Source organism: Lipotes vexillifer, unplaced genomic scaffold (genome assembly GCF_000442215.2).
Source record: "Lipotes vexillifer unplaced genomic scaffold, Lipotes_vexillifer_v1.1 scaffold1227, whole genome shotgun sequence".
NCBI classification, from domain to species: domain Eukaryota; kingdom Metazoa; phylum Chordata; class Mammalia; order Artiodactyla; family Lipotidae; genus Lipotes; species Lipotes vexillifer.
Window position 1 is genome coordinate 1384 of NW_006790683.1, and position 13087 is coordinate 14470.

General features: G+C 48.6%; 1 protein-coding gene and 1 pseudogene across 1 annotated transcript in view; both read left to right on the forward strand.

The window, feature by feature from the left end:
• Positions 1-1404: 1404 nt before the first annotated feature.
• On the forward strand, positions 1405-2147 carry LOC103076577 (protein SET pseudogene; annotated as a pseudogene).
• Positions 2148-8099: 5952 nt separating this feature from the next.
• TGM4 (transglutaminase 4) overlaps positions 8100-13087 on the forward strand; it is a 22014-nt gene continuing 17026 nt past the window's right edge. Inside the window, 4 exon segments of the mRNA XM_007463905.1 lie at positions 8100-8158; positions 8270-8376; positions 10838-10944; positions 10947-11012. Of these exon segments, the coding sequence (XP_007463967.1) occupies positions 8100-8158; positions 8270-8376; positions 10838-10944; positions 10947-11012 (339 nt within the window).

Here is a 13087-nt window from a genome sequence, read left to right on the forward strand (position 1 = left end):
AATTGACTAGCCCCACTTTGACACATTGAAGCCTCCCAGCCTCACTGGGAGGGAGGTTTTTTTTTTTTAATTTATTTTATTTTATATACTTTTGGCTGCATTGGGTCTTCATTGCTACGCGTGGGCTTTCTCTAGTTGTGGTGAGTGGGGGCTACTCTTCGTTGCGGTGTGCGGGCTTCTCATTGCAATGGCTTCTCTTTTTGCAGAGCACAAACTCTAGGCGTGCAGGCTTCGGTAGTTGTGGCACGCGGGCTCAGTAGTTGTGGCACATTGGTTTAGTTGCTCCACGGCATGTGGGATCTTCCTGGACCAGGGCTCGAACCCGTGTCCCCTGCATTGGCAGCTGGATTCTTAACCACTGCGCCACCAGGGAAGAAGCCCAAAGGAGGTACTCTTGTTACTCTCATTTTAGAGGTGAGGAAACTAAGGCTCAGAGAGGTTGGGTCATTTGCCCAAGGTCACACAGCTAATGAATGCCCAAATCACTGTGTGACTCCAGGGATTGCCTCTTAATCCATATAAACATCCTGCCTCCCACTTCAGCAGTTAAAACCCCAGAGAGGTCCTGTGGACGAGGAGCCTGTTTTACAGTGTCTAATAGCACTCCCCAAGTCTCACCTCCTACCCGTCTGAAGGTGATGCTCCCTGGAACACTCTTCACATCTCCCTGGTCAAATATGACCCCATTATTCTACCAGTGAGGAAGGTGAAGGCCATTCAAGGCTCTGCAGGGTGTGTTCACGTATGTGAGTCAGGCACCCATCCAAGGCCCGACGTGAAGGCTGCTGATAGCTGGTGGCCTGGCCTCCCTGAGCAGTTCATGAAAAGGGCAGGAAGAAGTCCATCTCGGAGCAGACGTTGTCACAAGGGGACCCAGCCTCCCATCCAGACGCCTGCTGGATACATAAAGATGCTTGAGGAGGAGGAGGCGGCTCAGGGAGATGGAGCAGCATCCTGGAGCACGGAGCGTGGGTGAGGGAGCTGAGCCGCCTGCCCGCCCGCCATCGCGTCCCCTCCGTAAGCAGGAGCCTGGGCTGGGCCCAGCATGCTGCCCCAGCCCCTCCCGCATCGTCAGGCCATGAGGGCAGCGCGCCAGCCAGGGGGAGGGAAAGCGAGCCAGCGAGCGCCAGGAGGAGGCGGCTGACGAGACCTCAGAAAAAGAACGGCAAGAAGCAATTGGACAGGGCTTCCCTGGTGGCGCAGTGGTTGAGAGTCCGCCTGCCGATGCAGGGGATACGGGTTCGTGCCCCGGTCTGGGAGGATCCCACATGCCGTGGAGTGGCTGGGCCCGTGAGCCATGGCCGCTGAGCCTGCTCGTCCGGAGCCTGTGCTCCACGATGGGAGAGGCCACAACAGTGAGAGGCCCACATACCGCAAAAAAAAAAAAAAAAAAAAAAAAAAAAAAAAGAAGCAATTGGACATATTGATGAAGTACAAAGTGAAATAGACAGACTTAACGAACAAGCCAGTGAGGAGATTTTGAAAGTAGAACAAAAATATAACAAACTCCGTCAACCATTTTTTCAGAAGAGGTCGGAATTCATCGCCAAAATCCCAGATTTTGGGGTAACAACGTTTGTTAACCATCCACAAGTGTCTGCACTGCTTGGGGAGGAGGATGAAGAGGCGCTGCGTTATTTGACACGAGTCGAAGTGACAGAATTTGAAGATACTGAATCAGGTTACAGAATAGATTTTTATTTTGATGGAAACCCTTACTTCGAAAATAAAGTTCTCTCCAAAGAATTTCATCTGAATGAGAGTGGTGAGCCATCTTCAAAGTCCACTGGAATCAAATGGAAATCCAGAAGGGATCTGACAAAACGTTCAAGTCAAACGCAGAGTAAAGCCAGCAGGAAGAGACAGCGTGAGGACCCGGAAAGCTGCTTCACCTGGTTTCCTGATCATTCTGATGCAGGTGCAGATGAGTTAGGAGAGGTCATCAAAGATGATATTGGGCCAAATCCATTACCGTACTACTTGGTCCCGGACACGGGTGATGAGGAAGGAGAAGATGATGATGATGATGATGATGAGAGGAAGAAGGATTGGAAGATACTGATGCAGAAGGGGGTGAGGCTGAAGGTGAAGAAGATGCAGATGACGAGGGGGAGGAAGGAGAGGAGGGTGAAGGAGAAGATGACTAATGGAACGCTGATGGATTCCAGCCTCCCTTTTTAAATTGTCTCCAGTCCCTGGGAGCATGTTGCAGTCTTTTTTTTTTTTTCTCCTCCTCCTCTTCTTGTGCTCAGTCGCCCTGTTTCTGAGGTCTCTTTTCTTCTTTACACCGTGGCTCACAACTTATCTGGGGGGGAAATACCTTGAGCAGAATTCAGTGGGAAAAGAATCTCTACCCCTTTCTGTTCCAAGTTCACTTTTATCCCTTCCTGTCTCAACAAAAACTTTATGGAATCAACACCACCATGCTCTGTGGGAAAAAAGGAAAACCTTCTGCTCCCTCAGCTCTGCTGGAAGCTGGAGGGTGCTAGGTCCCTGTGTAGTAAAGCATAGAATTCTAGCTTTTTTCCTCCTTTCTCTGTATATTGATTGGGCTCAGAGACTACACTGTGTCTCTATGTGAATATGGACAGTTAGCATTTACCGACATGTATCCGTCTACTTTCTCTTGTTTAAAGAAAGAAAAAAAAAACTTTAAAAAATGGGGTTATAGAAGGTCAGCAAAGGGTGGGTTTGAGATGTTTGGGTGGGTTAAGTGGGCATTTTGACAGCATGGTTTCTCCTTTGACATGTTTAATTGTGATGTTTAAGGGACATCCTTGCAGCTTAAGATGACACTTTTAAAATAAAATTCTCTCCTAAAGATGACTTGAGCCCTGCCACTCAATGGGAGAATCGGCAGAACCTGTAGGATCTTATTTGCAATTGACATTCTCTATTGTAATTTTGTTCCTGTTTATTTAAAATTTTTTCTTTTTGTTTCACTGGAAAGATGATGCTCAGTTTTAAACGTTAAAAGTGTACAAGTTGCTTTGTTAAATAAAACTAAATGTGTACACACACACGCACACACAAAGTGCTTGTTGCTGACCCAGACCCTCACACTCAACAGATGTGCCTGCAGGAGACCACGGGACACAATGAGATGTTTGTCTAAGAGGAAGGTTTGTCATTTTTCAAAAAGCAGAGAGGTATGTGTCTCCATCTAAGAAGATGGGGAGGTGTTCACTGTGTCTCTTTACTCATTTCAGAGGTATCAAATCTTGATAAGAGAATGAACTGTGTATCTGAATTTGTCTTTCTGGTGTGCACCCTGGATGATGGGTTGGAGTTTGTGTGCTCTGGAGCTGGCAATTTGACATCCAGGTTAACAGCCAATGGCCTGATAGGTCAGTGTTACTATTTTTTTTTTTTCTGGTTTTAGAATTTTACTTATTTCTTTTTAATGTGTATAATTCAATAGTTTGTTATTATATTCACAAAGTTCTGAACCATCACCACTGTCTAATTCCAGAACATCTTATCACCACAAAAAGAAACCCACACCATTAGCAGTTACTCTCTATCCACCTTCCCCCCAACCCTCTGGCAATCACTAATCTGCTTTCTGTCTCTATGGATTTGCCTATTCTGGACATTTCATATAAATGAAATCACACAACATATGGCCTTTTGTGTCTGGCTTCTTTCAGTTAGCATAATATCAATATTTCAAAGGCGCATCCATGTTGTAACATGTATCAGTACTTTATTCCTTTTTATGACTGAATAATATTCCATCGTGTGGATGTACCACATTTTGTTTATCAATATATCTTGTGATGGACATATGGATTGTTTCCACTTTGGCTGTTGGATAATTCTGTTAAGAATATTTGTGGGAACTTCCCTGGTGGTGCAATGGATAAGACTCTGCGCTCCCAATGTACGGGGCCTGGGTTTGATCCCTGGTCAGGGAACTAGATCCCACATGCATGCCACAACTAAGAGTTCTCATGCCACAACTAAGGAGCCTGTGTGCTGCAACAAAGGAGCTGGCGAGCCACAACTAAGAAACCCTGGAGCTGCAATTAAGGAGTCTGCCTGCCACAATTAAGGAGCCCACCTGCTGCAACTAAGACCTGGTGCAACCAAACAAATAAATACTTTTTTAAAAAAAGAATATTTGTGTATAAGTTTTTGTGTGGATTTGTGTTTTCAGTTCTGTTGGGTATATACCTCGGAGTGGAATTGCTAGGTCATATATAACTGTATTTAATTTTTTGAGAAACTGACTGCTTTCCAAAGCAGCCATGCCATTTTACGTTCCAACCATCAAAATACGAGTGTTCTAATTTCTCCACCTTGTTGCTGACAGTTTTTATTGTCCATAATTTTTTTGTAGTCATCTTAGTGGCACCTCACTGTGGTTTTGATTTGCGTTTCCATAATGACTAATGATGTCAAGCGTCTTTTCTGTGCTTGCTGGTCATTTGTGTATCTTCTTTAGAGAAATGTCTTTTTAGAGCCTTTGCCCATTTTAAAACTGGGTTTCTTACATTTTTATTACTGAGTTGTAAAAGTTCTTTAAATAAAAGAAAAAGTTATTTAAATAGTCTGAATACAAGTGTATCTTATCAGGTATACGATTTGCAAATATTTTCTTTCATCCTGTGGACTGTCTCTTTCACTTTCTTGATATTGTCCTTTAAAGCGTGAAAGTTTTTATTTTGATGAAGTCCAGTTTATCCATTCCTTTTTTGCTTGTGCATTTGGTCATATCCGTTGCCACATCAGAATATGACCGCAGATAATGCAGGGCCCGTCTTAGATCACTGAAAGGACTTTGACTCTGAGTGAGTGTGCAGAAGAGAGAGCTGGTCAGCCATATCTTAAAGGAGTCCCTCTCATTGAGAGCAAACTACAGAGGGCAAGGGCAGCAGCAGGAAGACCTGTCAGGAGGCTGCTGCCACTGCAGATGAGGGAGAGGAGCCTTTGGTGGCAGTGGGGGTGATAGGAAGTGATCAGACGCTAATGCTCTTTGAGGGCAGAGCCAAAAGGATTTGCTGATGGGTTGGATGTGCCTATGAGAGGAAGAAGTCAGTGATGCCTCCATGGTTTGGGCCCTACTGTGTGCCAGGTGCTGGCGGCACTGAGAGATTCGTGGTTCGGAGCCTTTCCTCACACATTATCTCAAACAAAAGCTCTGTTAGTCCAGCTCTTCTAGAGTTGATCTTGATGGTAACTGGAATGGCCAGCCACATGTGGGCGAGGTCACGGGGCCTCAAGAGTCAAGCAAGACAAAATAATAATAGTTGAGATGTAAAAGAAAGTCAAGGGCCTTTAGTTCCTCCTTAAGCTTTGCAGATACTAAAACCCCCAGCAGGTGGAAGACGTTAACTGTGTGCTGACCACCAGCACGTAGCCCCCAGACCAGCTGGAGCTGAGGATTGATAATACTGACCCCGTGATACCACCTTCTTACCTCCCCATCAACCAATCAGAGAATTGTGCACAAGCTGATTGCATACCTCACAACCCCCTCCCTCACCTTGCCTTTTTTTTTTGGTTGCGCCACGCCGCTTGCGGGATTAGTTCTCAGTTCCCAACTAGGGATTGAACCTGTGCCCTCAGCAGTGAAAGCGTGGAGTAATAACCACTGGACCGCCAGGGAATTCCCTCACCTTGCCTTTAAAAACCCTTCCCCCAAGAGCCATCGGAGAGTCTGGGTCTTTTGAGTATGAGCTGCCTATTCTCCTTGCTTGACCCAGGTTGGGCGCATTGGCAAGAAACGCTGTACTTTCCTTCACCACAACCTGGGGTCAGTAGGTTGGCTTTACTGCGTTTGGGCTAGTGGACCTGGTTCAGTAGCATAGAGGTGGCACCTGATGGGCTACAACAGAAGTGCTGAGCTGAGCACTTAACGCCCATTTGTCTCAGCTCATCTGTGTAACCCCACAAGGTAGGTATGTTCACTCCCATCTAACAGGTGAGGAAACTGAGTCTCAGAGAGGCCCACACCTGGCTGGAAACCCAGCTCTGCCCAGCTCTACTTCACCACAATATCAGATTCTGGAGCCAAAAAGAGACAACGGGGGAAATGAACATTCTCTTTTCTTTCTCTTTTTTTTTTTGGCTGCGCTGTGCGGCTTGTGGGATCTTAGTTTCCTGAACAGGGATTGAACCCGGCCCCTTGGCGGTGAAAGCGCAGAGTCCTAACCGCCGAACTGCCTGGAATTTCCTCTCTTTTCTTTCTTTATTCCACACGGTGTGTTGCTGACAGGTCTGAAGGTTCTCCGTGCTGACTTCCTGAAAAAGGAGATGCCATTCCTCACCACACGTTGCAGTTCCAGATGTGCAGACTCTGCTCTGGTGAGGCCTGGTGTTTACCTGTGGCTGGCGCTCTGCAGGCCCTGCAGGCCTGGGACAGCACACCTGCAGCTCACCTGCGCACGGGGTTCAGGGACCGGACCATGCGGATTCTGATCCTCAAGTCTGAGCCAGGACTGTCTTCACCTCCCTGGTCCTCAATTTCCCCATCTGTAAAGTGGGAATGATATGGGGTGCAATGAGGATGCAGTGGGAGATGGGAGAGACCTGGCCCGTGGTGAGTCCTCCCTCCTCAGATGCTCCTGTTCCTTGGCTAGGAGCTGGAGGATGGCTGGGGAGGGGCAGAGAAAAGAGAAGAGACTCAGCTGGGCAGCTGCTTTAGAAGGGTCTGGGATGTTTCTAGAGATGAATCATAGGGCTGAGGTTCGCTGACACCATGGAAGTGTGGGCTGGAGGCAAGTGGGCAATAGTGATTAAAACACCACACCTGGGGTAATAGATAATGGAAATGGCTCAGCTGCTGGTTATGATTGGCTATATCTATGGGCATATGTGCAATTAGGGGAACAGATCTACAGATCTGGTGACAGGGAACAGGATAAGGAGGAGGGTCTTGCTTCTTTAATGCCGTTTTTTAAGTTTTATAAATAGATTTAGTAGATCAGCTTTACAAGAGGGTATATGACACCACTTCCTGGGAGAAAGCTTTCATTCCTTCTCCAAGGGAGGGACAGGCAGAGGGTCTCCTCAGATGTGCTGGTGGACCTTACAGTCAGGACGGTCTCCATTCTCTTCAGTCAAGACGAGATAAGTACCTACTATGTTCTGGGCTGAGGGCCCCCTGCTCAGCATGGATGACAGGACGTCACGGTCCCCAACATCAGGGAATATATAGTGCCCCCAAGTTCACGTGCATCCCTCTCACAAACATTTACCTTGTATCACTCACCCACTCACTCAGCAAATAATGCCGAGTACCTACTGTGTGCCAGGAAACATCCCAGGCTCCAGGAATCCACAAGTAAAGCAGTGCCTGGCCTCCCAGACCTGCTCGTTCTAGTGGAGGGAGTCGGACAGGAAGCCAACAAGAGCACAGGGTCATTTCAGACAGGGACACATGGGCCCAAGAAACCAAAGCAAGAGGGTCAGGGCAAGGCAGGAGGGTTCTCCTGGGAGGTGGCCTCCCTGATGGGACCCACAACCCATGCAGGAGCCACCACTAAAGACCTGAGAGCAGGGTTCCCAGCTGGGGCACAGTGTGTGACCCCCAGGGAGGCCACACTGGCCATCAGCATTGCCGTGAACTGTCTGTCTGAGGACCAGAGGCTGGGCATTGCAGGGAGGAGAGGGAGGGGACTGGGTGGGCTGGAGAAGCTGCACGGAAACCATGTGCAGGCTATAAGCAGGGGTTGGGTTTGATCCCAAGAGCAGTAGGGAGTTCCCGGAGGTCATGACATAACCTGACCAACGTTTCCTTAAGTCCTCCGACAGCTGGCAGGGTGGGCAGTGGCATCTGCCTCTTCCAGGTGAGAGAAACAGAGACTAAGCCACTGGCACTGGCTTCCCAAAGCAAATGAGCCTGTGCACCTGAGCAGAGCCCAGCGAGGGCTAAACAGGCGGGGAAAAGAAGCAGGTGGGGGACACGTATGTGGCAGAGGCACAAGAAAGTGCCACACGCGGAGACAAGAGGGAGGCCTGGGTTCCGTTGTGGTGAACACAGAGGCCGTGGAGAACAGGAGGCAGAGGAGATTCGTCCAAGTTGAGCAGGAAATGAAAACTGGACACTCGGGGCAGAGGGAGGCCTTGCGGCCCTGGCGGGCGAGGGCAGTTGGATGGGGAAAGGCTGCAGGTTGCAGAGCTGGACGCAGGGCTCCAAGAGGCAGAGGAACAAGTGAGGAGGCTCGAAGGGGGCTGGGAGCTGAGGCTGGGGCTGAGGGGGCAGCACGTGTCTTGAAGCGAGGGAACCTCTGTGGGGGCCACCATCAAGACTCTGTGCCCCTAGGGTGTCTCCAGGGCTGCATCTTGGTGTTTCCAACAACAGCGTGACGGAGCTGGACCCGAGATCATCAGACAGACGTTCCTGGCAGGCAGCAATTCACAATGAGTCCAGTGTGGAGGTGAGGGCCCCCAGGCTGTTGCATAAGTGGCTGGCTGGCTTCTGGCAGGTTCCTGCCTTATCTGAGGAGCCCTTTCCTTGCCGTGCTGAATATTCACTCCCATGATGCCTTCAACACCTGAGCCCAGACCCAGTGGGCCATCTGCTTTTAGGGGGAGGCCGCCCACGCACGGTGACACCTTCACTTCCTGTCCAAGAGGCCTAAACCTCTCAGGGATGTTCTAGGACATTCAGTCAATGACGGTGCTGAAGACCAACCCCCAGCAGAGTGTAGCAGGGGCTGCGCCTCCAAACGTCTCAGTGTTTGCTCCCTCACCCTCCCTGAGGCTCTTAGCAGCTCTGACTGTGGTCAAACCTCCTACATCTCACCTCCTCCCCTTTTCATTTCAGAAGGGACAATGTTCATTGGAGTAAACAAGCAAGAAGTAAATAAAAATAACCCATCATCCCACCAATGAACAGTTGTCATTGACAACTGCTTCCGGGCTTTTCCCTATGACTCGATAATGGTTAGATACAGAAGTAGAAGTGTTTTGCCTCTCACTTCATTCACATTATAAGATACTGTGAATGCTCCTGTTTGTTCAGTGGTTCCCCTACAAGAGAACTGTTCGTGGCAGCTTCCTGCTCTGGCACGTGGGCTCGTGGTGGCTGATCGGCCCATCTCCTCTTGGGGGCTCTGAGGATTTACAGTTCTCCAGTCTTCCCAGGGTTGTCATAAACCCTCTCTCAGCCCGATCTTTGGACTAATCTGTGAATATTTCCTTAGGATAAATCCCCAGAAATTTAATTGTGAGGTCAATTCCAGGATTTTCTTCAGAAGCAGAATTTGCAGCTGGAAATGAGGAGGTAAGTGGGCCAACTGCTGGCCTGTGTGTTCTTCCTCCCTTGGCCTCCGGTCCAGATCCCACACTCCCAACCCTGATTTTTGCAGCATCTGAGTGTTTTTCAGGGATTCATGAAAATCTTCCCAGGAAAACGCCATTGATTTAATTTTCCTTTCATTTGGAAGTCTCTGTTTTTGTAAGAAGTCTGGTGGGAAAGTTGCCTTCATGGTTATGCCTGAGAGCTGGAAGTGGGATGGGGAAGGGAGCTGCATTTCTTCATTCAACAAAGTATTATTTAAAAAAATTTTATTGCTGTACAACACATATAAAGGATGCATATCTTAAGTGTACCTACGATGAGTTTTTACGTATAAATACACCCATGGAACCACCACCCAGGTCAAGGTGAATAACATTTTCCACATCCTGGAAGGTCACCTGCACTCCTTTGTAACATCAAGGAGGGCCTACTGTGGGTGGTGATGGGGATGCAGCCGGGAAGTCAAAATTAAGGTCTGCCCTGTGGCTTAGCGGAATGGGGACACTGTCACAGTTCTGCTGGTGCCAGGACATGCCCCTCACAGAGTCTAGGCCTCACATGGATCAGTCGTGTGGGTCAGCTGCCTGGTGGGTTGCGGGCAGGGGCTCAGCGCCTTCCTTTTGCTGCAGGTGTGGGGGGTGCAGGGAGCCAGAGTGGTGCAGGCCTTTGTGTCAGGGGAGTCCTGTCCCCACTTCACCTGCTGTGTCACCTCTCTGAGCCTGCTTCCCCACCAGCAACATACTAACAATAGTTCATTTAATGAGCTGATAAATGTTTATCTCGTAGTCCTATTGGGGCTGGGGGAGCACTGTGGTCATTCCAAGTGTCTAAATGAGAAACCTGAGGCACAGAAGAGATTAAGTAACCAGCCAAGGCTCTACGGCTGGTAAGAGGGAGAGCTGGGATTGCAACGGAGAGCCCACTGCTCCTATAAGATATCTTATAAAAACAAGCATCTCACAGGTTTTGGTGAGGGGGAGATCCTGGGTCACAAACAGAACTGTTTTGTGACAACAACAAGCCACTGTGGCTATAACAACTTCTACCTATCCATCCAGTCATTATCTACCCTCAAAGGCTGGGTGAAAGCCTGGGGTACCCTGGGACCGATGCCCCTCTGGGGCTCAGGCTGCTCATATTCTAACAACAGAGAGAGAGGGTTTTTTTTTGCTGCAAGAGACAGCTGACATTTAACTTGCCCCCTGAAGTGCCAGGTGGTGGGCCAGGCCCCTTACATTTATGTTATCTATGGAATCGTCCCAACCACCTGGGAGGCTTCCCCTCAGTGCTGTAGTGAAGGGAGTAAAGGTCAAAGGGGAAAGGTGAAAACACCTGCCAGGTTTCAAACCAAGTCTGTCTAGGCCCGTCGGCAGGATTCGCAGAAGCCGCCTGCTTTGAGTGGCTGCTTTTCTGTCTCGGGCATCTGCTATGCCAGTCCGTCCTGGCCACTCCTGGTCTCTGGGGGAGACAGAATTGTTCCAGACGGGGTGATGTGTAAGGACTGATGGATTCTTCTGGGAGGCTTTTGTAGAGTTCAGGGTGTGGCCAAAGGGGGATATGTCCACCATGTCACGTGTCTTTGCTTAGGTCAAGGTGGTGGTTGGCAGCCCCCGCACGCTGTCGTAGGCAAGTACCACCTGCTAGTGAAAAGTGGAAACAAACGTATCTTCAGGTCTGAAGAAAACATGTTGTACCCAGGTTTCTTTTCAACCCATGGTGTGAGGGTAACGTGAAACTCAGGTCAGCTGGGGAAATGTGTCAGGTGAGACTCATGGGAGGAGGCAAGAAGCAGCGCCTACTGTATGCCTCGTGTGGTCCGTGAGCTTTGCTTGTCGTCCAGGTGCTTTCAAACTAGGTGAAGAGACCAGACCCAGGGACAGATCATGGGCGGCTTTGGAGCAGCCCCTCTGTGGCTGAGCTCCTTGGACGTTTCACTTCTCCCCTGCCTGACCCCCGCCATCTGGCTTTGGCCTTCACCACTGTACGGAGGCTGCCCTTGTTGGGGGCGTCACCGCAGCTTCTTACTTGCCTTCTCCGGGCGCGGTGCCTGAATCCTGACAGGTGTTCCCTTCCTCCTGAAAACTCTCTGCTCTTTTGGGTCTCCCTTCTCCCCTCCACGTTTTCATTGGCCCAACCCCTTCCTACCTGCGGCTCCATGGGACCCTTCGCGCAAACGGCACTGGAGGGCATTCCTTCACCCACCAGCACCAGCCCTCTCTCCTGTGGCTGCTGGGCAGGGCATCTCGCCACAGCTTCTCATGCGCTTGTTGGTTACCAGACCTTCTCCACACCCGCACTGCTACAGTCACCTTGAAGTTAAAAACTCAGGTGTACAAGCTAGAAACGAGGGAGCTGGTTATTTATTTATTTAGTGTTTGGAAATGATTTCAAGCTGCAGAAAAGTAGGCAAAAATGGTATAAAGAACATCCATATGCCCTTTTTCCAGATCCACTGTGAACATTTTGCGCTATTTTCTTCATCATTTTCTCTCTCTTCCTCTCTCTCTCCACACACACACACACACACACACACACACACACACACACTTTATTTCTGAACCATGTGAGAGTAAGTTACATACACTGTTGCTCTTTAACCAAAAATATTTCAGTGTGTACTTCTTAAGAATAGGAATATTCTCTTGCTACACTGCTGTTATCAACTTCAGTAATTCAGTGTTGACATAACACTGTATCTAATCTACTTACTGGAATTCCAACTTAGTCAGTTGATGCAATCATGTTCTTTATAACATTTTTTTCCCTCCAGTACAGAATCCAGTCCAGGGTCACATACTGTGTTCAGCTGTCCTGTCTCTTTACCTCCTTTAATCTGGAACTGTTCCTCAGCCTTAGTCTTTTTTGATATGGACATTTTTGAGTAATAGACCCCCTCGGCACCCCCCCTTTTTTTTCACTAGAACATTCCTCATTTGGGGCTTGTCTGATGATTCATGATCTTTATGTTTTTGGTTTTATTTAATTAATTTGTTTGTTTGTTTAATTAATATTTATTTTTGGCCACGCTGCACGGCTTGCAGGATCTTAGTTCCATGACCAGGGATCGAACCTGTGCCCCCTGAAGTGGAAGCAAGGAGTCCTAACCACTGGACCACCGGGGCAGTCCCGATGATTCGTGATCTTTAGATTCGGGTTATGCCTCCCTGCCTGGAATATTACATAAGTGATGCTGTGTCCTTCTCAGGACATCACATCTGGTGGCACACAGTGTCCACCTGCCACTCATTGGGGATGTTAAATTTGATCATTTGGTCAAAGTGTTGTGCAACTTCCCTGCTGTATAATTACTATTGTTTCCTTTGTTACTAATAAGCAGTCCTTGTCTTGTGGCAACACTTTCAAGCTGTGTAAATATCCTGGTCCTCATGAAAATGCTCCCCCCCTAGATTTACCAACCACTGACAGCTCATGCCTGAATCAACCTTCCCTATGATGGTTGCACAGTGATTTTCCAACTCCAGCTCTCCCTCCACACTTACCTGCTGGGCCCTGGTATTCTCCTGTAAGCAGAGCCCTCCCTTCACCAATCTGTCTATCATCTGTCTATCTGTCTGTCTAATCTATCAATCATCTATCCATCTGTGAAACAATCTATCTGTATGGACTCAGGGATCTCATTTGTTCCCAGTGGTTTACAATCATTCCTGTTCTTAATTATGTTTATGCTCAGACTGTCCCACGTTTGCCCAGTGGAAGTCCCGCCCAGCTGGTCAGGAAGCGAGCATCTTTTTGATGCCTGTCTTAGCTCTTGCCTCCCATGTCTTACCCCCCAACACACACTGTTTCAAATCCGTCGTGTAGACCTTGCGGGACCTC